The sequence below is a fragment of the Lepeophtheirus salmonis genome, chromosome 14 (genome assembly GCF_016086655.4).
Source record: "Lepeophtheirus salmonis chromosome 14, UVic_Lsal_1.4, whole genome shotgun sequence".
Taxonomy (NCBI): domain Eukaryota; kingdom Metazoa; phylum Arthropoda; class Copepoda; order Siphonostomatoida; family Caligidae; genus Lepeophtheirus; species Lepeophtheirus salmonis.
The window spans coordinates 16,353,723-16,378,150 of record NC_052144.2 but is presented as its reverse complement, the minus strand read 5'-3'; the positions used below and the strand labels follow the sequence as shown (position 1 = coordinate 16,378,150).

Genomic DNA, 24,428 nt, shown 5'->3' with positions numbered 1-24,428 from the left:
AAAAATAAGAATATTATTATATATATGAAAGGCTGCACGGATCAATAAATACAGGAGGTTTATCTGTATTGAGTATCTCAGAGATGTGGAATTTTTATTGAATAAGGCAAATGTGGGACAGTGAAGAGTTTTGCTGCGAAACCCTCGAAATTTTCTTAGAGGAAAAATATTTCTATTTGTTAAAAAATCAATGTGACAGTTATGGGAGAATATATAAACTATAAGCTTCCTATTCCAAGCGCATGAAAGATCTATGCAAAGGAGCGAGAGATGTGACCCAGATGCTGGAGTTTTCTCTTGGTTGGGAGCTACGCATCAATAAATGTCTGAGCCTTACGAAAGTCGAAAAAATCTCTGCAGAAATCGCAGTAGATGTCCTGGGTTCTAACCCCTAATAAATAAGATGGCGGAACATAATTTTCATGCAAAATTTGGAAAATTTAGAGGTGTCTTTTATACCTTTCCGGATGAGAGCTTCTTGATGTCTACCTCTGAAATTAAAAGATTTTTAAAAAAAACATTCCATGTCCCTTCTTCTTGGAAACCTGGATAGGAGAGAAATAAAAAGAGATGCGGCCTGTAGCATTAAAGCTATAAAAAACAAATATTTGTCAGCGGCTGAAAAATGGTTTAAATATCGCCTACTTTCAGGAACACTGGAGGTGGGGTCAAAGTTTTATAAGGATCAGAGGGGGCCTTGTCCTTTTTGCAATTTAGCTAGTGAAACGACGGATCATCTCTTTTGACAGTGTGAGATATCGAAGCATCTGTATGACAGAGTTTTACAGTTTTTGATGTATACATTTAAGGTCAAGACTGGGGGTGATGAGTTTTTAGGTCATTATAGTGGTGGAAGAGAAGAATATTTTTTTAACGCCATCATAACAAAGACACAGCAAATTACATATACGATTGGGGCCAAGGAGACATAAACCTCCGAGGTGTTATCCCCTGTATAGAATTATATAGCAATGTGTTAAAGTGACTCAGATGACTTATTTTATTTTTGTTTTCTCTTTTAAATTATTTCCATTTTTGGGTTTTAATATTTTACGGTGTTTTTAATTGTTCTGCATTGGTTTAATTTCAAATATATATCGATATATGCTCTTAAATTTGTTTTATAAATTATAACTTACGTAAATGCATAAAATGTGTTGTAAATATGTCGTTAGGCCAAGAAAAAAAAAGAAGCACGCACACTATTTTTATTATAATGAAATTAATATCCTCTTTATTGGGGCCAATATAGATAAACGAAAATGATTTGTTTTTAATGTAACTCTATATCTCTTTATCCCTTTAGTGTGCATACATTTTGAGAAAAAAATTTCCAAGATATATTTTTCAATTTTATAAAAAAAAACCATCGTCTCTCTACAGTGTTTTCCATTTATGTTTATAAAGCGTAAAATATTTGGTAAGGTTCTGTAAATGAACCAGTGCATGGAAAACTCCAGTCTTTTAAATATTTATAGGAGCAATATTTCCTTAACATGATCTATTTTCCTTTTTCTTGTTAATTGATCTCATGTATTATGGTTTTGTAGATTCAAATTACTATAATCTCCAAATCTGTCGATTTCCCAGTCCCCTTATGAAATTAAACAAATTATACATTGGTTCAACCAATGTACTACTTGAAAGGTAGTACGTTATCCCTTTTAAAACTCTCTTTATCTCCTGTTCCTCGAGCAAGCTTACATTGAAAATCACTTTCAGCAGACCATTAATACATTTGTTTTTTGGTCGAGTCACAATTTGGAACATTTGGTAGAATAATAATATTTAATATCGTAATCACATATTTCAACTCAATCTATCTAAATGATTTTGTTATATATAGGTATTGTTATCAACTAGAAAATATTTTTGTATTATATATTTTTTTTTTTGTTTTTTTTTTTTTTTTTTTTTTTAGTTTTATTATAAATATTTTTCATCGTAGAGATAAATTAAATTTTTTTTTTTAATTAATTGTATTACAAAAGCAAGAAATGATTTGAATTAAATTCGAAAAATTACTAATTTGAAAATAAACGCCATTAATTTCCATATAGAGCAAAGGAACCCTTTTTATTTATAACAATATCATTTTAAGTTCAGTTCCTTCTTAATTTAATAATAGGAAACCACTTTTATTAATAAAAGACAAAATTGGCTGTATAGGAGTAATATTGTATTATAAAATTTAGTAAAATTCTCAAAAGGAAATAGCTTTCAATTAAAAAGATTATTTTTATAATTATTCAAGTAAGATTGATAATAAAGATGTAAAAAACATTTTACTTAAAAATACTAAATTACAATTTTTAAAGAAACTTTAAGGAAAAGGTGAAAGAACGGGGTTAAAATATTCAGCTAGAAACATAATAAAATGACCAGAAAGTTAAAGTTTGTTCATCTTCTCTGTATTGCTTCAAATACAGAGTTGTTACAAACATACTTCCTATTGCAGCATCTTTAGCGGAAAAACGATGCAAAAATTGGTATTTTTTGTAAGCGTCAACTAAAAACTTTCAGTTATTCCTATTTGGATCTTTGAACAATAAATATTTGTGGATACATTTAATGAAGGTGTTTTATTCGAATATTCGCAGTGTTGAAAGTGAAAAAGTATTATAAACAAGATCGTTCACTATTATTAGAATAAACTTTTACTCTGTCCAGATCCTGAATATATGCATTGTAACAAAGTTGTAGGTTTTATTTAATAGCATAGATGGTAATTGCATATTAAAATGGCATCCATAGTTTTAAATCACTTCCACAATTCTCCCACGAAAGACAAATATTAATCTTGCATAAACTGTCACAGAGTTGATTATTTTAATTTTACAGTCTAATCATTGTTTTATTATTAGTATATTTTTGAAATAAACACATTTTCAATATATAAAATAGTTTGCATTATCTGGATTCGATTTCCATTCTTCTCTGTCTTGTATTTTTTGCAAGGAATATACACTTAAAATGAAAAATTAGAAATTTAATTACTTAATAAAACCGTCTAGTACCATTTGAAATCGATTGTATTTTTGACATTTCTTCCTATTTCAACCCTTACAAGTCAAGATATGCATTTATATTAATCTATAAAGTAAAAACAATTGTAACCATCTTACTTCATAATGAAAAGGTTTTACCCTTTCATAGTTGGAACTTGAGTTATTCCAATTACTCGATCAGAACCAACTAAATTAATTTGTGACTTTTTGAATAACAGGCGATTAGATGGAACCAATGATAGCGCTCTAGCATTATTGATACTAAAATTATTTGATTTCAATAATTATAAATTAGCAAAACTCAATATGATGAGTGAACATGTTTATCTATCTGGACAAATGACTAAAAATAAAAGCAGAAAGGTTTTTTTATTAGTAAACTAGCCTCTTATATGAGCAAGAAAAACTCGGCTGTTATTTGCTCATACGGGAACTTTATCATGTAAAATTGCTTTCCAATTTTAGTGCACGACCCTATATACAGTACCTAGGCTTGAAGTAATACATTGTATTGTTTGGAAAAATACAATGTATAATATATAAATTCTAAAACACAATAAAAAAAATAAAAAAAACCTTACCAAAAAATATAGTAACTTATGCAATTAATGAGATAACCTAGTGAAACGCTTATTTAAAGAAGCTGTGATTGATGTTTAGGGTTTCTTTTATTAAATTTTCATTAGGGTATATGCTTAATTTTCCAAAGTTTTATTGAAATAAATTCGTTTTAAAAAGTTATTAACGGTGTAATATTTAATTTATTGACAAGCCATTTTTTATCTTTCTCCCTTTAAAATTGTTTCCCAGATTAATAATACATTCACTTTTAAATATTATGTGGTATGTAGTAGTCAATACTGAAACTGACATTGTATTCCTCAAACACATATAATTAATATCTGGAATATAAAAAGGAATAAAACTCAAGTAAATCCTTTTACCAAATGAACCTTAACAAACACACGCACCCCATGTAACTCATATTGTCACATAAATAAAAACTACAAGATAAATAGAGTTGTATAAGACTAAGGTTAAAAGAAATACAAGGTTATACCAAAACGCTTTTCCGACTGATATTTGACTTCCACCACGCTTTTTAATAGGGACGTCAAAGCGTATATAATATATATATTATTACTATTAATCATATAATTTCTAGTATTATATGGTGTAATATACCGTTGTTATGCACTATGACGTCAAAATATGTATTTCTTGCCCAGCAGTCGGTACGGTAAAACACAGGGAAAGTTCTACCAAAACATGATTGTCGAACCTTGTATTTCTATTTACCTTGGTAAAAGGCTAACTAATATTTTTGACGTTCTAGTTCAGCCAACCTTTGTATATAAACAAATTATAATAAATATTTCTTCATTTCGTTATTATGAGTGAGCAAAATTGCAAAAGGTAGGGCATCTCAGATCTCCTAGATTCTGAAGTTGAATTTGCAAGGATTTCGGATATTGTGAAGTGCGCCAGGAGCCTAGTTTTAAAGCGGCCAAGATGAAGAATGATGGAGAAGACCCTTCTAGGAAAGCAATAAGTTTAGTTCACAATTTAAAGAGCAATCCGGAATTCAAGTACAGCTTGGAGAAGGAGATCGACGTAGACCCCACCAAATCGATGAATCGCTACGCCAACAACTTCTCAGTGCCTAGGACTATCAGGAGGGTCATGGAGGGTAACTTGGCATTGTCCTCATACACGAGGACCATAGCGATCTTCTGACAGAGATCATTAAGGTCAGGAGGCTGGAGAGTAACGTTTTGCTGCCCAATCTATATATGCGAATGATATTAGTGTTAAGAACTTCAAAACTAGAGGATTAACAGTTAGATTCAAATCGATAAAATATCAAGATCGCCAGGAATAACTCTAACATATCAAACTGATGACAATCTCTTTTGGCAGATATCAGAATTCCTTCGATATCCTGATATCTCGGATTATGTGTTTAAGGAGGATATGTGTCACTCAACTTTGCCCACACAAAGAAGAACATGGGATTGAGGTCTGATGAACTTAGAGGCTAAACACAGGTGACGCCAAAGTCAAAAATAAATTGTAACAATCAGTTAAACGGTCTCATTGCATTGCCGTATGGCAGGTGATTAAAAATCACCTCCAGACTTTTCCAGTTTCTTCATGACTCTCCAGAAAAAATGTAAAAAAAAAACAACTTCAAGTGCCTTTTCTACGATTATGGAATAAATATTTCTTTGATGAATACTTTTTTAATTGACCCCAAACAATTCTAACTAGCCGGCAAATTAACCAAAAGCGTCTTACCTGCGCATGTGCAGCCGTAGTAGGTGTTCAATGTTAATTGTTAAACAACAGTCACAAATTGTATAAAGGGTGGTCCATATTTAGTTGGACTTAGAAATTAGCCTCTAATTGTTTTTGAAGTTATTTTTCAATAATAGTACTACAAAAATTTACAAAAAGGAAGAATAAAAAAAGCACAAGATATTTTTCTCTCAATACAAGACGCAATGGACCATGCTAGTAGTAAAACAAAGTGTTTGCTACCGTCCTTATCGGTTTCCAAAATGCCTTCTACTCCATTAGCCACAAATTTATCTTTTTGGCATTAAGTAAGTATCAATATGGTTGCAACTATAATTAGAAATTTATACTCATAAATGGCCTCCATGTACGGTCATAATAGATGCGACATCTCCCAAGGATGCAAACAGGGAGGCGCCTATTTTAATAGCGGCAAATGGTCTAAGCGCTTTATTCAATTTAAATTCGATATCGAGAGCACATCATCTGATTCTCCTACCTATATGAAAAATATTTAATAGTGCCATATTTGCCATCCTTCAGCTCACTGCATAAAGATTCAGAGAAGAAGTCCAAAACGAAGTTTTTACAATTTAACACCATTATTAAGATTATAAAAGATTTAATCATTACTTTCTTTGTCCTTCAGTCTCCCTTTATATTACTTTGAATACTGTGCCATTGAAGCAAGTTTTTAAATCTATCAATGGAAGCATTATAAAGGAAACTCCAGCAAACTTAGACAAGAGAAGACTCCAACATCTTGTATATCTTGCCATGAAATTGTTGTCGAAAACTCTTTGGAAACCCTTTTACAAGTCAAAAGGAGAAAGGCTTCCGCTAAATGATGGCAACTTCTTCATTATTCACTAATAAATATTTGAAAGATAAGGAGATGAACAATTGCTCATTTTAATTTACGAATTTCCAAAATTAACCCACTTGGTAAGTTTGACTGTGGTGTTCTTGGAGATTTCGTCTCGAACATCGATCTCCCAGACTAATAAGTTAGTGATGTCATTCCCATCCTATGAAAACTTCAACAGAGTAGGACTAATTATTTTAAAAATCATACTTGCCCTCTACGCTGCACGTTATTAGTTCATGATACCTACTGGCCTCGATAAGTTGGTCGGAAAATAATTTTATCATTTGGAGATTTTTTGGGAAAAGAAATCCTAGTTATGTCTACGGATAGACTCAATGATGAACCTCCTACTTAGAGTAAGAGGTTTTAGCAAGTTTTTATGTATCTTCTACAATTTATCAAGATCTCATTATTAAGTATTGTTTTTTGAAGAAATAATATTCAGTTGTGTGTTTTTAAGCAATTTTTCCTACGATCAACAGTATGTCATATTAGAATTGTTAATTTAAAAAAAACACCTACTTTTACAAAAAGTTATGTAAGTTGGTTTTTTCTGTACTTAATTACAGGCCAAAGTACAGCTCTTACGGACTAATTCTTCAGATATTTTCTGTCATGATGTTTCGGAAGCTGCAATTAACGCATCCTCGGTGGGTTTGGAGATAGAATTGGTATCCCTCTCGACCTATCCTTCATAACGAAGGAAAGGGAAGTCTAATCAGGCTAGGAGGAAGCCAACATGACCTGTTCCAGAAGTGCTCGAACTTTTTCTAACACAACAATGTTGTATGAGCTGAAGTCCCGTTCAGTAATCGAAAAATAAATTTTATAATTTAATTAAGAAAATATCTGTTTATTTCGGGTATGTTAAGTAATTATGTTTTGGATACAAAAAGTATTTGGAATGTTACAAAGATAGGGAATATTATTTTAGTCGATTTTAAAGAAAAGAAAAAGACTCTTATTTAAATTTTTTTATTCATTTTTTTTTTTTTTTCAATTTGTGACCTATATTTGAGTCATGATGTTCCTTTATATCAAATATTAAATTCTTATTCTCTGGATAGATATAAATATAGTATATACTTATATTAGAGTGGTTCTTATAAAAATTTTGGAGGAAAAGAGTGCTCTTCAAGTCTAAATATATTATTTTAGATAAATAAAAATGATAATACAAAATTTGAACATAATCAAAAAAAAAATTAGAGGTAGCACAACGACCCTAAATTCTCTATATATATTATTTAAAAGGCATAAAAAGTTAAATGTACGTTTTTACTTAATGTACTCACATTTTGACATTTATTGTAAATAAAAATATTGATTATTTATAATAAAACTTTTAATTTAAGTACTTAATTTTGAAAAGAGCTTATATCAACTTATGTATATCTACGGAAATATGGAACAAATATCGTTTGTATGACACACTTTGAAGAATGAATCGATATTTTACGTCGTTGTTTGTCATAAATTTATTGTGTTAATTTATTATGCTAAATTATATTCAGTAATTCCACTGGTACCTCAATGCTTTCTACTCCATTTTTTGCTTTTTATTTTCTCCAAAGATCCACATAGAAAAATATTGGAATTTTCATTTTATTAAAAAGGTTTTTGATGTCACATAATCTACTAAATTAAAATTTTTAACCTTGTTATAATTTGTTTTGATAGTAGGAATTATGTTTTTGGTGGTTGCTAGTTCTTGTGAGGCAAATTTCCATAAAGTGGCTAATTCTTCTAAGAATCACCATTATATTGAACGATTTCTTTTTAATTTAGACATTTAGTTTCTGTGTTACTGTATTCATATAAATCGCTGCGATAACATATTTCATTTCTTGCGCTTATATAGGAATTCTGACGCTCAATCTGATATTTTATTAAAACTATTGATAAAAATATAGCAATTTTTTATGTATCTATCTTCTCTGTTTTTGAAAGTTCAAACTGACTTCTAACCATCCAGTTTCAAGAAATATTTTATTTTGATCATATTTATTGCATAGTTAATTACTCTTGGACTTTGGGTATTATTACACATGGAAGAGTGCCATTAAGGAAGATCCAAATTATCCAAATGAGTTCCCCCATCAAATCTTTATTTTCTTTTATTTTCATTAGGGCCAACAAGATGGCGTTTATGTTTTAATATTACATGCTTATAAGGGCTTTACATTAACACTAGCCCCACCGTTCAGAACAGGCAAATTTTCCTGTCGGACAGGTAAATACATTAAAAATGCTGTTCTAACAGACAGGTAATCCCAATTAATGAAACCTTAGTTCGTTTTGAAATGTGACACATTTGTATTATAGTAATATCATTGAATCCTTCTATAATTGAACAAATTTACATCGACAGCAATTATATCCTGCTTATTACTCTCGCCTATCAAATAGTACAAGTTAACATCCTACAAATATGCCAAGCTTAATAGAAATGTTTACTGCATCCTCAAACTATAACTGGTTACACCGTTCAGATATTGTATTGTTGATTTAAGGGAGTTAGTTGTCAAACTTTCTTCAAAGATCGTTACATATTTTGTATATTTAAAAGGAAACAAGCAAGTTTTATTTAAATATCAGTTAATATGTGTCGTTGTGTTACCTCTAAATATTTATTGAGGATGCACAATTTTGTAGCACCTATTTTTTTAATCTGAAGGAACATTTTAAGTCCTTCAAAGTAATATTTTTCAAAAAAAAAAAAAATCTTAAGATCAACTCTAATGTACATTACACAAAGGAATAATGATATCAAACATCATTCTTCATCGTCTAGATGTTTATTTTTCTTAGTAGGTACAATTTTAATATGTATTGACGTGTATCACATATCATCCTAATGGTTGTAATTTAAACAAACGACAATGCAATTTAATATTCTTTATAACTTTATGCATGAAAATCGAAAAAAAATATAATTTATTATAATCTACAATACATGCATCAAAGTATTTATAAACTTAACTAAAGTCGCTATATCACGCAAATCTATCGGTCAAATTGTTTAGACCTTAACAATAAGTTTTTGATCATTATTTATATTCTTTGTTAATAAGAATGCAAAAGGAAAAGATATAATTATATAAATTTTTAAAGAAAAAGGAAATATAATTTGTTAGGGAAGCAATGCATCCCACATAGAATATCCATTAGTAGAAAAAGATAAAAAAAATCTTTAGGTTTAATACGACAGTTTGTTCTTATAAAAAATATATGGATTAAGATATATTGTGAAAAAAACCCTTTGTATCGATTCAAAAAAATATTACCACATAATTACAATACAATTTGCAATATGATTTTAATAAAAAATAGTGGTTTTTAACTTTTGTTTGAGATATTAGATAAAAAGTAATTTTTAAGAGTTGAAGTAATTTTTTAGCGAATCAATATTTATTATTTCAATGAATGAGTTATTCATTATCTTTGTTGTAAATTATAGCATTTGATAACACATAGGTAATTAGAAGCGAGGGATTTTGAATGAATAAATTGAGGACAATGATAAAATTTATCTATAAGCGCAGAACTTAAAACTTATTTCAGTTTTTTTCTCAGTCATTTGAAATCTGAAATATCTGGTATTACAATAATTCGAAACTATTATTGTTCAGTCTTTTTTTATCCGTAAACCCATTCCCAAATTAAAAGTAGGATAAATAAAACTTTTTTTTAAAAGTGTTTTTAGGGTGAAAAACGAAATTCTTCTTTAGACCCTTATAACTTATTCATAATAAATAGTGACTAGTACTATCATAAATTTTTTAAATAGATATTTCAAAAAAATCTTATAAGCTATGATATTTGCATCACTATGTATTATGAATAAAATATTAGGGTCTAAAGAAGAGTGTTCATTTTGGAAAAATCACTTCCCTGAGAAAAAATAGCACCCATAAAAATTTCTTTATGGGAAATAACCGTAGAAACGTGCAGGTTTTATTCCAAATTACATAGTTATTCGAGTCGAATTATGCAAGTCGAACAGACTATGGAAAACATTTGGAATTTAAAAATTGGGAACTACCATCTTATATATCTCCAGAATACATCTTTCAAGATACGTACAGGTTATTCCACATAGAAGAATAAATAATGTTTTTCCGCAGATCATCTTTCCTGATCAGAAAGGCTTCATGTCGGGCAGATAATTGATTGATATTCCCTAGTCAATAAAAGATGCAATGGATAAATATTATGTTTGTCAAGCAGAACAAAATTTGCAGCTCTCCAAATAGATTTTGAAAAAGTTTCAGACAGTTCCTCAAATAAAAACAATGAAGCAATAGCTATACATAAATGATTTTCCAGATAAATTTGTATATATATCATCTCGGGTATTCTACGAACACAACGTCGAGAGTTGATATTCCGAGAGTAAATTCCAAATTTACAATACACAGAGGTGTCAAACAAGAAGATTCGTTATCGCCAGCCCTCTTCATTATCGCTATTAATAGTTTGTTGAATAAAGTAAGGCTAAATAATAGAATCGGGGGACTACAAATCGAGAATTTCTGTTAAAGTCGGTATTGTATGCTGATAACTTTATCTTATTTCTAGTAGAATCTGAGGAAAAAAGTGTTGCAATTTATAATAACTCGATATGAAACTTTGAAAGCATAGGATATAAATAGGCAGTACGTCAAAAAATTAATGTACTCTTTTTCAAAATCCCTTAAATGAAAGTAAATTAGGAATTGTGGTATTTTATAAATTTTTTAATAGGTTCGGGCATACAAGCAATTAATTTACCCAAAGTCTCATCTGCAATTTGCTACCGGGAAAATTTTACATTTTGGACCAGAGTTTCTTCATTGGTTGCCGGCAAGAATTTTTTTATCTTATTTTGAACAATAAATCATAAATATTCTTTCGGAGACAATTCCGGACTGTTGCTAAGCCATGTACTCTTTGCCCAAAATGAGTCCAAGTTAGCCTGAAGCTATGCTTGAGTCACGTGAGAGCTATGAACAGGAGCTCTGTCTTGCTGGAAAATGGCTCTTGACATGTCTGGTAACATTTTCCGTGTCAGAAACGATCCGTTTTCTCGGCTCCTTTGCATCGCAGTTGTAAGATTCTTCTTGAGTATGGTCTCCACATAGTATGAAGACGTCACAGTTTGTCTTCTATGTATAAAATGGAGCTAACTAAGAGTACGGTAGCTCATAAGACCTCAGACGTGAATTTTGAAGGGAAACTTTACTTTCGGAGTCGGCACTATAACTTCCTTCTTACGACCCCTAACGCGATTAGTTTGACTATTGGAATGCCAAAAAAAAGTATAAAGCTAGACTCGTCAGAAAAAAGAACTCTTCTTCAGTCATTCATTGACCAATTTTCCCTATACAGACAAAAAATAAGTTGGTTTTTCTTTTGAATCTCCTAAAGGTTCGGTTGTATTTGGGGCCTGTACAGCAAGACCTTCAGCAATTCGTTCATGTGCTTGTTGAAAATCTCGTGTGACACTGAATGACCATTTGATGTCAATCTGGTCGCTTATTTCCTGAAGGATTGTCCTTTTTTCGTAAGACTTTTGCCTATGGTTATTTTTGTAAATCTCAAATGTTTTTCTTCATTCCACGTCCGCCCTTGTTTTCGAGGCTCTCCCTCGAAATGTGACAGTTTCACCACATTTAAATGGTTTGTACAGAAACACCAAGGTCCCGAACGACCTCAACCTGCCTTTTTCTGCATCAAGTTGGCCTATGGTGCTGCTTCGGGTTCTTAAAGAGTGCTCCTTCACCATTATGTGATATCACACTTTTTAATGGTCATCTGTAAGTTTCAATTAAGAAAAAAAATGCATAAAGGTTGATTCCTTAACTTAAATTTTGGTCGATACAAATTTTAAGGGTGTCTTAGCCCACATGCTTTTTGTTTTAATTTTTTACCCTCTTCATTTTTCAACTTCTTTGAAGAAAATTAGCAATTTATAAAAGATCTTCCATTTAATAAGATATACACACTTTTCCAGTCACATAAACCAAGAAATAATTAAGATAAGAGATTGTATTTTCCGGGCTAACTCAAAACCATGTATTTCTCGAACCAGACTTGAAGCTTCAGTTCGGAATTGGGACCTTGGCTCCCCTTGTATTAAATCAGTATGGAAGTCTTTGATAGAGAAGAAGAAAAGAAATAGAAAATAAGAAAAAGAAAAAGGATTTGCTCCGAGGACTCCCTTGAATGTCCGTTTTTTGGAATCCCTTACTCACTTTGCAACGAGTCCTCTTGTCTCCATGAAGCTTGAAATAATTCATTAATACAGTTTGAGACATGAGGCTTAATGTTATAGTAAATTGTATAATATATATTTTCTTTTTCCCCTTTTTCTGTTTCTCTCTCTTTGTTTCTATATCCTTTCTTCTTCTCTCTGTCTTTGTTTCTATCTCTTTTAGCTGGGACAAACGAATACTTATGGACTTTAATCATGAGATGAATTCAAAAATGAGCTTTTTCCTTGGAATATTGTCGTAGCCATATCTTGAATTGACAACGATATTGAGCGTTTTTGGAGAGGGTCTTTTCTAAAAATTAAAGTTCATACTTTTATCAAATGCAATACTTTTAAGGTTTTTGATTCTATTCGTCTTAAAACTATGATCATTTGAACAAAAAGCATCTATTTTCCTCTTTAAACAAAGATAACTCGAGTATGATGCAGACATTTTAAGAATGGTTTTAGAATTTTGGAATATTCAACTTTAAAATATATTCACATAATTTATCCTTGTCTTCAACACTGAGGGCTTAAAACAGCTTTGAACCTTAAACATAGCCAAAAATAAAAAAATGTATGCCCTTTTTCTGAAGGCCACGAGGCTATGAGAGAAATAATAATACCATATTTGTAATCAAAGGAGCAAACTGTACTAAGTTGAGCATATGTTGCTCATGTTCATAAGAAAGAAGTGTGATTTTGTTGGATAGTGTAATCAGTAATTTACATGAAAATTAAGTTATGCTCCTAAAATTAGACTTTTAAGAACAAAACACTCTTTTTAAATGAAATTTGTATTATTTATTATGCAAAAATTCATTTTTGTGTAAAAATAATTGAACCATAGAGGCCTCAATCTTTTTCTAGGTGTTTTTGAACCTTTAAATTGTTGTATTTCAAAATAACATACACTTTTTTAATGAATAAACTAATGTAGGTTAATGAATTTTTTTTTCTCGAAGGTTGCCCTAAATACTATAAAAGAGATAAAATATTCATTAAAAAAAAAAAAAAAAAATACGACTGGGTGTGTACTCAAAAATTACAAAATTTCAAAAGCCGTTTTCACTTCTACATATTTATATTTTGTGCCCTTTTCGAGCCAACTTTTGAAGCAAAAGTTGATAATTCAACAATTTTCGATATTTTTTATTCAATACGTGGACAAACAGAAGCTCAATTTGCTTGATTAATTTTTCTATTTCTCTGTGATCACGGCCTTCAAGGGATCGGTTTTCCAGTAAGAAGTTTTGTTTGTATTCTCCTCCAAGACGCAATAAACAGTGTAGTCTACAGGGTTCACGTCGGGTGAAGATTAATGCAAGAATCCTCCTGCCAGAAGTCAGCCATGTTCTCCTTGCAGAAATGCTGCACCTTCTTGGACGTGTGTGGTGGGGTGCCGTCTTGGGTAAACACATAATTGTCTCTGAGAAACGTGCTCTTCTACCTTAGCAAGGCATGGTACCTGATGACCTTGAGTAGACGTCTGTGTTGATTTTCTCGTTGGCCTTAAAGAAGTAGGGAGACATCTTGCTACTGTCGGAGCTACGATGACGAGGACCATGGCCTGATCTGGGTGTTAGCTCCGAAGGTTCTCTGGACCTGAGCTCTTGATTCACCCAAGAAGCAATTATTTCTCCTGTTCAGAAAAGTGGCTTTTAGAAAAAAAAACACTTTTAGAATTGAGGCTAGACGGCCTGGAAAAGGATTCTAAATTTTGAGTCCTTACCCTGTATTAAAACTTAACATTGCACTCCACAGTCTTTTTTCGTTTACTTGTGTTAATAGTCTACTACTAGAAGATCTTGATGAAATATTAAATTTCCCTCAACAAAGAGAAATAAAAAATGCTGAAATCAAACTATATACAGTTTTTTATGTATATCTCTACAAATGTTTCTCTAATAAATATTTGACGATCAGGATATGTTTACCATTTTACTAGATTCATTTTGAGTTCAAAAGATCAAAATTAATGTTTTTAATAAAAGAAATGTGCAGCTACATCAACAGCCAATAAAAAAATACATCGTAAAATATATATATTACTTGTAAATGGTAACACCATGTACTAAAGCAGTAACGAATGGAATAAAAAAAAGGTTGCACATACATAAAATTATTTCAAATATAAGTTTCCTACATCACAGTTTTTATTTTTTTTAATAAATGGCCTTTAGTTAGATTCCTTCTTAAAACATTGATAAAAAAATGAATTAAATAGAAAATGAATGTTAACACGGGTGGGAAATAAAATATAGGTTAACACTAAAACGACGCTGGTAATATTTTTGATACCATTTTGACTTTGCCATAACAAATTGTCTAATGTCCAAACACTAATCTTAAAATAAAATATATTTTTAAAGGATGTGATTTCAACGTATACACAAAGTTTTGACCCATAGCTGCATTAATTAATCTAAAATAATTTATTGTACCTCTGAGGAATCATTTTGGAATCCACAGATTTTCATTTAGTTTAGCAATATCTACTCAAACATATTGGAATTCATTCTTTTGATATTTTGAAGCAAGTTAATGATTGCTTTGTTACTATGGTATTAATCTTAGCATACTCAAACATAATATTTACCGGGCCGTGCAGAATTATTTACCGATTTTTGTTCAGAACATATCGCGGACAATAATGACATTTGAATGACTTGAGAAACAATTTATTCATACATTTGTAGTATAATAAAATAGCTTGTGATCAAATTTAATCAATGTAGCCACCATTTGACTCAATGACATTGGTCAGGCGACGTCTGAAGCTGCCACAGACTTGCTGGATGTAATCGGCGTCCATGGAGGCCCAGGCCTTGTTGACAGCAGCATTTAAGGCTTTTATGTTCTTGTGTCGTTTTTTGCAGGCTTTGGTCTCCACGTGCGCCTTGATAGGGAAGTCTAGTGGGTTCAGATCTGGGCTCTGAGGGGGCCAGTAGTCCTTGGCCAAAAGTTCATGTTGTCCTTGAGCCACTCCTGAGCTTTCTTGGAAGCGTGGGTGGGTGCTCCATCTTGTTGAAAACCCCAAGGAGAGTTGCCGACTATGGATTTGATCCACGGAAGGACCTTGGACGCCAGAATCTTCACATAATCCTCCGCTGTTAATCTGAGCCAGTGGGGAACCATACCGGCTTCATGGCCTTCCCGTTGGATCTCCAAACATCTCCAAAGCTCACAACACGGTCATTTTGCCTGTTGAAAACAGGATCGACCGTAAAAGTTTTCTCATCTAAAAAAATGATGATGCGTCCAGATGAGCTCTTGATATCATTCAAGATTTTCTTGGCACGCTCAAGTCTGACTTCTCGCTGAAGTTGAGTTAGCAGAGGGCGTTCAGTACGGCTATGGGACTTTCCTCCAGCCCTTTTCAATGCCCTTGAAACAGTTGATCTCGACGTTCCCATCTTTCTGGCCATGTCGGCAATGGACCTGTTGGGAGTCCTCTTGAACACTGCCTTTACTTGCCATGTTGAGACAGTGGGCTTCCTGCTAGCCCAGGGGAATGCTTGAGATCACCCCCAGCCTCCAAGCGCTTGGAAACGTTGTAAATTGTCTTCAACGAGGCCCCAACCTGTTCCTTAATGTTGTTATGAGGCACTCCCGCTCGGAGGAGGGCTGCAATTTCGATCCTCTTTGTTTCCTGATTGACACGGTCTCACATGTGGAAGTTGTTACGCTCTCACAGGAAGGATTTTTGTTTATTTTAACAGTAAAAATACGAAACAATCAGATTGGTTGCCACAAAACCTCTTAAAAAGTATATTTACATCATCGGTAAATAATTTTGCACGGCCCGGTATGTTAGTCAGCATAGCTTTAAAATTCATACAGGATCATATTTGATATCAACAGTCTAGGAAGGGAGTTGTTATACCATCGTTATTCAAGTGTGGATTCAAAATTATTTGTAAAAAAGAAATTTTGAATGTTCATAAAACCTTTTTATAAAGCTTTGAACAAATAATGTACGCAAATTTACTAATTTTTATGGCTTATAAATCGTTGAAATCATTTTTGAAATGAACAATCTGCAAAGGGATGTTTTTAAAATTTTGTCTTGTAGTATTTCGATATGCCAACGACAGAAAATTTAGAAAAATATCTAAAGCTTTTAAAAGTCATTTTGACTTTTTAAATAATTTTTTTTTTGTGACTACTGCTTACCCCGAGTTGGTTTTTTTTTCCTCAAGTAAATATCTAATAACATTAAAAAAATGCATTCATATGAAAGAGACTAATTGATAGTTAACGTGCAAACGTTAAAAATTAATTGTACAGAAAATACATTTGTAATGGTGCCATACACGGAACTAGGAGAAAGAACAGCTACAGGAAGTTTATACTAATAAAAAGTGTAGTTAAATGAAATCCATTATATCAATGGAATTTTTTATTTGATTTTTTTTCTTTCCATTGAATATTTATCTTTTTGGCAATCAAAACAGTGGAGACGATTTCCAATATTTTATCCACCCTTTTGACAATTGGCTTTCCAGAGTGTAGTGCATCTTTGACATCAAAATTATCGGAACAGAATTGAAGCAACCAAAATTACAATTGCATGTAATTGGCTGTTACAGTATCAGGTCCATTCATATTTTCAGACAGCTGCCTCACTTTTTTGCTTTTATCGAATAAAAACTGTAGAATATGGCTTATTGTCTCTATGTTGGTGTTTAAATTTGATGCACGCTCACACACTACTGAGTTAAACAATCACAAAAGTGTTTAGTAAGCTTTTTTAGTAAGAAATCTTATCTTTCTCAGCCGATCACACTTAAACAACATGAAATAATATATCATATAAAAGCCATCCATTGAAAAATAATATATTTCTTTATACTACACCTTTTTTAATGCAAGAACCTTAATTATATAAGTTTATACTTTAGGGATTAATTTATTTTTATCTCATTATTAATTTTGTTTACAAGTCTAATAATATTTCCAAAAACTCAAATAAAATATGTTTAACATATCTAAATTTAATCATTGTAAAAAAAATAACTTGCAAACAATTTTTTTTCTTTAAACGGAAACCTACAGGCCAAATCCAAAGGGCTAACCGGCGAGTAATGGTTTTTTTTTTTTTTGATTTGAAAGTCTTCTTTTTACATAAAGTAACTTTTGAAAACTCTATATTTGTGATTTTAAATTTTTTTGTGTTTATGATATACCTTTACAAATATTTCAAACTAAACGTTAATATATAATGTATTTTTATATAATTACTCTTCGAAAAGTTCTAAAAAGTGAGTCATTGAAGTATTATATTTACTAAAGTTTGGGTAACTATTTGCATAAATTTGTAGAAATCGAATCAATATAAATTCAAGTGGAATAATAAACTCCTTCCAACAATTATGTCAATTTAAATGTATATTTCTAAAGTTGAATTAATGAGTTACTCAATTACACTTTGTAGTTTAAAAATACTTTTTTTTTTAAATAAATGGTCTATCAAAAACAAGATGTAAAGCAACTTCTATACGCCTCATTGGCCGGTCCATATACTTTTTTTTAAATGTTCGTTTAATTGGTTAGATGGAGTGGTACTGATTAAGTAAAATCCATATACAGAAAGTATATTTATTTCTCTTAGTATCACCTGGGTACTAACGCACATTGAATTCAAGAGAATAACTTCTCCCGAGCACGTTTTCTAAGAGCTAAGGCGATTCCATAAGTTATTTTTTTTTATATTATTATTTTTTCAGGTCTTTTTTTTAACTGTTGTATTTGGACTCTTCCATGGAATGGTTCTCTTGCCAATAATACTTAGTCTTCTGGGATGCTGCTCTAAAATAGTAATGAGGGAAAATTTGGAAAGTCTGGAACTATCAAAAATATCTAATGCTACTACATCTACAGAGGAGAGGAACAATGAACAATACACTTACACTTAATACTTTTTAATAAAATATCCTTATAATGTTTAAGTATTGAATTATATAATGGACTAAACTCATTTGCATTTAATCGAGAGTAAAAGTAAAAATGCAGATTTTTTAAAAATTGTTATTGTGTAATAGTAACTTCAAATTGTTTTATTTTACTGCAAATTAAGATAAAACTCATGGCGGAAAAATATTGTGTTGTATATTTTTATCTAACAATGGCTTATAAATTGTTAATTTAAAAAAGTAACATTATAAAAATGTGGGCGTATATATTTTGCACAAAGCAATTTAGTATCTAAAGGATATTTTCATTTATAATAATGCTATAGTAATACATATGTGGCGAGATATTATAATTAAATGTTTCCAAACAAATATCCATATTTATTTTTATTCTAGTTCAAATTTTGATAATTGAGAAATCTTGGGATGCATTTATCCCTGATATATTGTTTTTAATTTCCATAATAGACTTTAAATCCTATGTTTATTTGATTTCTGTCTTCAATATTAGGAAAATCCAAATGATTAAATTGAAGGTAATTTCAACTTATTTAATAATTGTGTAGTTGTTTTTTTAACTATTCAAGGACAAAGAAAATGTTTAAAGAGGAGAAACAACCGATCAACTGAAGGGTAAGAATTTTCATAATCTATTTTTAGGTCCTTAGCATATGAGTGCCAGAAACTTGAAGCTGAAGCTATTACGATTTGTTTTTTTGTAAGAAACAAGAGGAAACAAAATCCCATCTATTATATGAATGTAAATACTACGACCAACTAGATACACTCGAAGAGTTAGGAATAGTTACTATAAAGGGAGAATTTTTCCCCCTTACATAAACAAATAAACTAATCTAACATGCTGTTGTTGTAAAATTAAAGTATTAATCGTATGAAATCAAAGTAAATAATAATAATGATTTTTTTTTTTTTTTGAAATTTTTATGAATTAGAATTTTGAATATTCTAATAATTTAATCAATTTAAATATTTTATCTGATATATAAATTTTACGTATATTTGATGCATTTACTTAAATATGTTGTTATTATTGGAGTATCGGAATACAGTGTGTGTAATCAAATCGTACCAAGCCAATTCAAATCCAATAAGTACATATTGTTTGAAATCGATGTTGTGTTAAAAATGTTCAGAAATTTATCAGTTTTATACATTGTACAGAGTTAAAATAAGTCAACAAAAAACAATAATGGAGGCATAAAGGTAAGGGATTGTAGATCTTCTTCGTAAGGTCAGGAGGCTCAGTAGCAATACTACAAAGGGGATTGCTGTTGGAAACAAGACTCAGTACGTGGCCATAAGGCTATAACATCTCAAGAACATGAGATTAAAGCAATGAAGCCTAACATTCTTACTATGCATTACCTACATCAAAACTTTGACTCCTGATTAAATGGAGGAAAATTACGTTTTCCCCATAAGATCTAAAAGAGAAAATCAACATCCCAGCCTTTAGGGCTTGAAAATGAAATTTTCACATTCATTTAATGGGAAGTCATTTAAAATGTGCAAAAAAATTATAAAAGCTTTAAAACTATTGGAATCTCTGTGGGGAGTAGTGGAAAAAAATAAATTTACATCACAATTCCAGATTTCCAGGGGTTGTTTCTATTTCAATTCTCCATGTAAAGACTGTAGGAAAGATGTTTAAATCATTATATCAATATTATTGAGGATAGTTAGAAATAATTTGAGGATGTAGTTTAGAAATACATATATATATATCTCAAATGAGAGAACTATATTTATTAAATAATCTCAAAAGATCTCTGGGACACTGATAGGACCCAGTTAATTAGTTGCCATTTCACCAGTATCAGTACCATTTCCGTGTAAGAAAATATATATTATTTTTAGACATATTTGTTATTAAATCATTGGAATTATTCAAGTTGGTCTAATTTTTAACTGCAATGATTATGTATATTTTTAGTAACGCAATTCTTCCTAACATTTTATACTATTTTAAATCCATGTTTACATATATCATGAAGAATATGGATAAAGAAATTTACACAAATATACAATAATTTTATTCACTGAGGGTCTTCATTGATAAAAAGTTGGCTGATATGTTAACCACGTCATCAAAGTGGGTTAAGTATTCAGGTCCAGAATGGAGTCCATGTTTTGGAGCAAAAGAAGGAAATTTTGAGAAATAGTTGTTGATATAATACGGTATAATTATAATTACAAAATTCTTCAGATACTATGTTCTTCTTGATAAAGTTTATTTAAGTCTTAATGTCAAAAATAGTACGATTTGTTTATGCGAACTATATATTAATTAAGCTTAAAAAACTATTCAAGGACCATAATTTTGAAAATTATATATATAAATCAACCACAACATTTATTATTTATAAAAAAAAATGATAAATCATTACCTGTAAATGAGATAAAATCGTGGCAATGAATACATTTTTGGATACACATCAGTCACTAGAGTGTCTTCAAAATTGTATTTATTGATAAAAATTGAGAAAATTTTATTACCTACATTTATCTTATATTTTGAATAATTTCATTGAGTAATATTATTAAACTGTTAACCAATATGAAATTTCATATACCATAAAACATAAAATCAACAGAAAACCATTACAGAATCATTTCCCAATAATATTTTTTTTTTTGTGTTTTTTTATATAATTTGCATAATGTAGGCTTTTGACATATGTACCAATATATCAGCTGGGGCTTTCAAAAACCACTCTGCGAAATTAATTGTCAAAATATGAAAACAAGAAATTAATAGATTTTATTTGAAAGACCGTATCGCCTTCGATATAATTATGTTCAATCAAAAAAAGATTTTAAGTTATAGCTAAAATTTTGGGATATCTTAACTCATCTCATAAATTTAAATACAAAGCTATAATTTACTCAAAATTGTCGTAGAAGAAAACAAATGAATTAGGATATTCTTCTTTTCTTGATATTTGTTTATATGTTGATGCACAACATATTCAACATGATATATGCATCATTTGGAACTATTTATCTTATTCAGCTTCTATATGATACATTAGGTGAAAAAATATGTTTTTTATTTTAAATGTAGGTGAATATGGGCTTAAACGAGTTGATTAATAATGGATTGCTAGAGTAATTAAGAATTTTTAATTTTATCTATTTTCTGACATAATTAATTGTACCGTTGTTCGGTTCTGTACGACTCTTGCTGTACGGTACCTATATATATTAGTGTGTAACGTAATGACAAAAGTTGGGAATTTGGTATCACTTGATATTTTCATCTTGCATTTTGCCCTTTAAACAAGAAAATAACCAACAAGCATCCGAAAAATGGTCCTTCATGGACGCGTTTTGATTTGAAAATCTGTTAAATGTCGAAAAAAAAGGAAATTTTGATGTTGTTTCTTTGAAACTATCGATTTGAATCAAGTTACAGGATTTTAATTTTATTAAGTATTATAGATAAAACATATATATTTTTCAAAAAAAAGTTAACAATTTTTCTTTAATTTTCCTCATTATATGAGTATTTTAGTTCCAAACATACTGCTAATAAATCATTATTGTGTTTTGGTATCGCGTATTACGCACATTTATTTTGATGTATTTCTTCATTCTTACAACTCAAACCTCGTTTTTTGATACCACGTGTCAAATTTATTATTATCAAATATACTTTCAGTCTTCATTATTTCTGCCAAATAAAACGCCCTATTGTACCAATTTATAATTTTGGACTACGAAAACTGTCGATTAAACTCTTAAAAATAAGTCTAGTGTTATTTTATTGATATTTTTATATTCTAAAATTTTCACATTTTTCATTATTCACTATGAATGAATTATAGCTTCTAATGGTTTTTTGTTTCATTAATTGGGAAAATCAAACGCGATTTTAATTTTCCTCTGATATATCCTCTTTGTATATGTCTCTCTTCTCCATTAACTAGAGCTGAAGTGGTAGTTACTTTTTTTACTGCACGTTCACAACTTTGTGTGTGGCATGGTATTTTAGGAAGTCGAAGCAGTGAAGAGACAAAACTAATTAGTTGACTTTAAGGAATAACTGCCGTGATAAAAGGCTCAGTGGCGTTATTCCAATCCTGGATATTAGTAATTGGCATAACATCCCAATTGAGTTTAGATGAACAGTATGGGTGTACACTGATATCTCCCAAAACACTTCCATCTCTTATTTTTGATATTCCAAATTTTTTATCTTCTTGCTTATAGCTTGATAATAAGGATAGTATAGGGATAAGATTAATATTGGCTTGTTTCCATGTAGTAAGGTCAAGTGGAAGAATGTCAGCCATCATGGATGCAGTATCGTACTTATTTGCAGGTTCTACATGACGTTTTCGAAGTAGCCGACAGCATTTCAATATGTCCGAAGAGTTGGTAAATCTGATTTCGGTAGTTCAGAAGAAAAGCAGATGTGTAGCACTTTTTAGACGTCATGTTCTAATTCTTCTACTAACTAAAATGTTATTTATTTTTCTTTGTCGCATACTTTGTTTTAAATATTTACCAGTTAATCCTTTATTTATATTACAAAGGTTTTAAAGTTAATTGCAATATTATTGAAAAGTTATTATTTATGTTAATAAACAATCAATAATAGTGATTGAAAAACTGACATCAATCATATGTAGATCATTAAAGTTCGTATTAAGAGAGTTTTTGTAGTCCAAAATTAAAAATTGGTACTATAGAATGTTTTAATTGGCATAAATGAAGACTGAAAGTATTTTGATATTAATATATTTGACACTTGGTATCAAACAACGAGATTTAAGTTGTAAAAATAAAGGAATATATCAAAATAAAAGCGTGTAATACGCGGTACCAAAAGACAATATTGGTATATTAGCAGTATACATAGAACTAAAATACTCATATAATGAGGCAAGTTAGAGAAAAGTTGTTAAATTATTGTTGAAAAATATATACTTTACCCATAATACTTAATAAAATTAAAATCCTGTAACTTGATCTAAATCGATAATTTTATAGAAACAACATCAGAATTTCCATTTTTTTTTCGACATTTTACAGATTTGCAAATCAAAATGCGTCCATTAAGGACCATTTTTTCGGACGTTTGATGTTTATTTTGTTGTTTTGAGAGAAAAAATGTAAATGTAAAATATCAGGCGATACCAAATTCCCAACTTTGGTTATTACGGTACAGTCTAATATGTATATATTTAATCCCATATTAAAAATTTTGATTTTATAAAATTTTGGTTAGATGTATATATTCTTTTAATTGATAGATTTATATAGTAAGTAATATTTTAACCTATAAGCATATTTTTATATCAAATAATATCCGTATTTTTATACAATATGACTTAAAAAGTAATAAAAAACATCCTGATTTACGAAAACCCAGTGGTATGATGAAAGGTTAATTTAAATAACAATTTTTAGCTTCACGACATCTCACAACAATTTTTCAACACTTGCTAGTCGTTTTTATTTATTACTGGAAAATGTAGACAAGTTCATTTTTTTGCAGAAATATTAATAAATTCATGACTAATTGTATTGAATAACACATGTTTTGTATTGAAGTTAAGTATATTTAGAACTAATTTATTCGTACAAAAAATATATTATTAAAGAATCAAATATCGTTAAAAGTTGAAAAACTATATTAATTCTATTCAAAAAACATATTACTATTATATCGTTCCGAAGCGTGTACCGTAAAGGGTCGTACCGAACCTTGGGTAAAGCGTACTGTCCCAATCCTACTACATAGTAAATAACCCAAAATATTAAACTTTTTACCAAGTCAATACTTTTTTCTTGTAGGTTTAAATGTTTTTTAGGTGGTGAGAATAAACTAAATTAATATTTCAAATAAAATGGAATTTTTGTGTACTCGACTATAAAGTTAAAATAGGAATTATTCCATTTAAATCATTGTCTTCTAAGGTTCATAGCTTATATAAAATATACTGTACCATGGCGTCCATATTATCGTTTTTACTGGTTTTCAGAAAGTCTATCCTTCCAAGTTTCTTACTATGTCGCTCTTCAATGAATTGTATAATACCCATGTAGGTCAAATGTAGTTAGATGCATTCCCA

General features: G+C 30.2%; 1 protein-coding gene across 4 annotated transcripts in view; it reads left to right on the top strand.

Annotated features, from left to right (window-relative positions):
• The window catches only part of LOC121129210 (patched domain-containing protein 3), a 185,443-nt gene extending 167,055 nt beyond the window's left edge, over positions 1-18,388 (top strand). For all 4 annotated transcript variants that reach the window (XR_005868367.2, XM_040724912.2, XM_040724913.2 and 1 more), the window contains one exon: positions 18,142-18,388. Coding sequence is in view for 3 of the 4 variants with exons in the window: in XM_040724912.2 (XP_040580846.1) it covers positions 18,142-18,330 (189 nt within the window). In the remaining variant the exon portion in view is untranslated. The remainder of the gene's footprint in view (positions 1-18,141) is intronic.
• Positions 18,389-24,428: the final 6,040 nt, after the last annotated feature.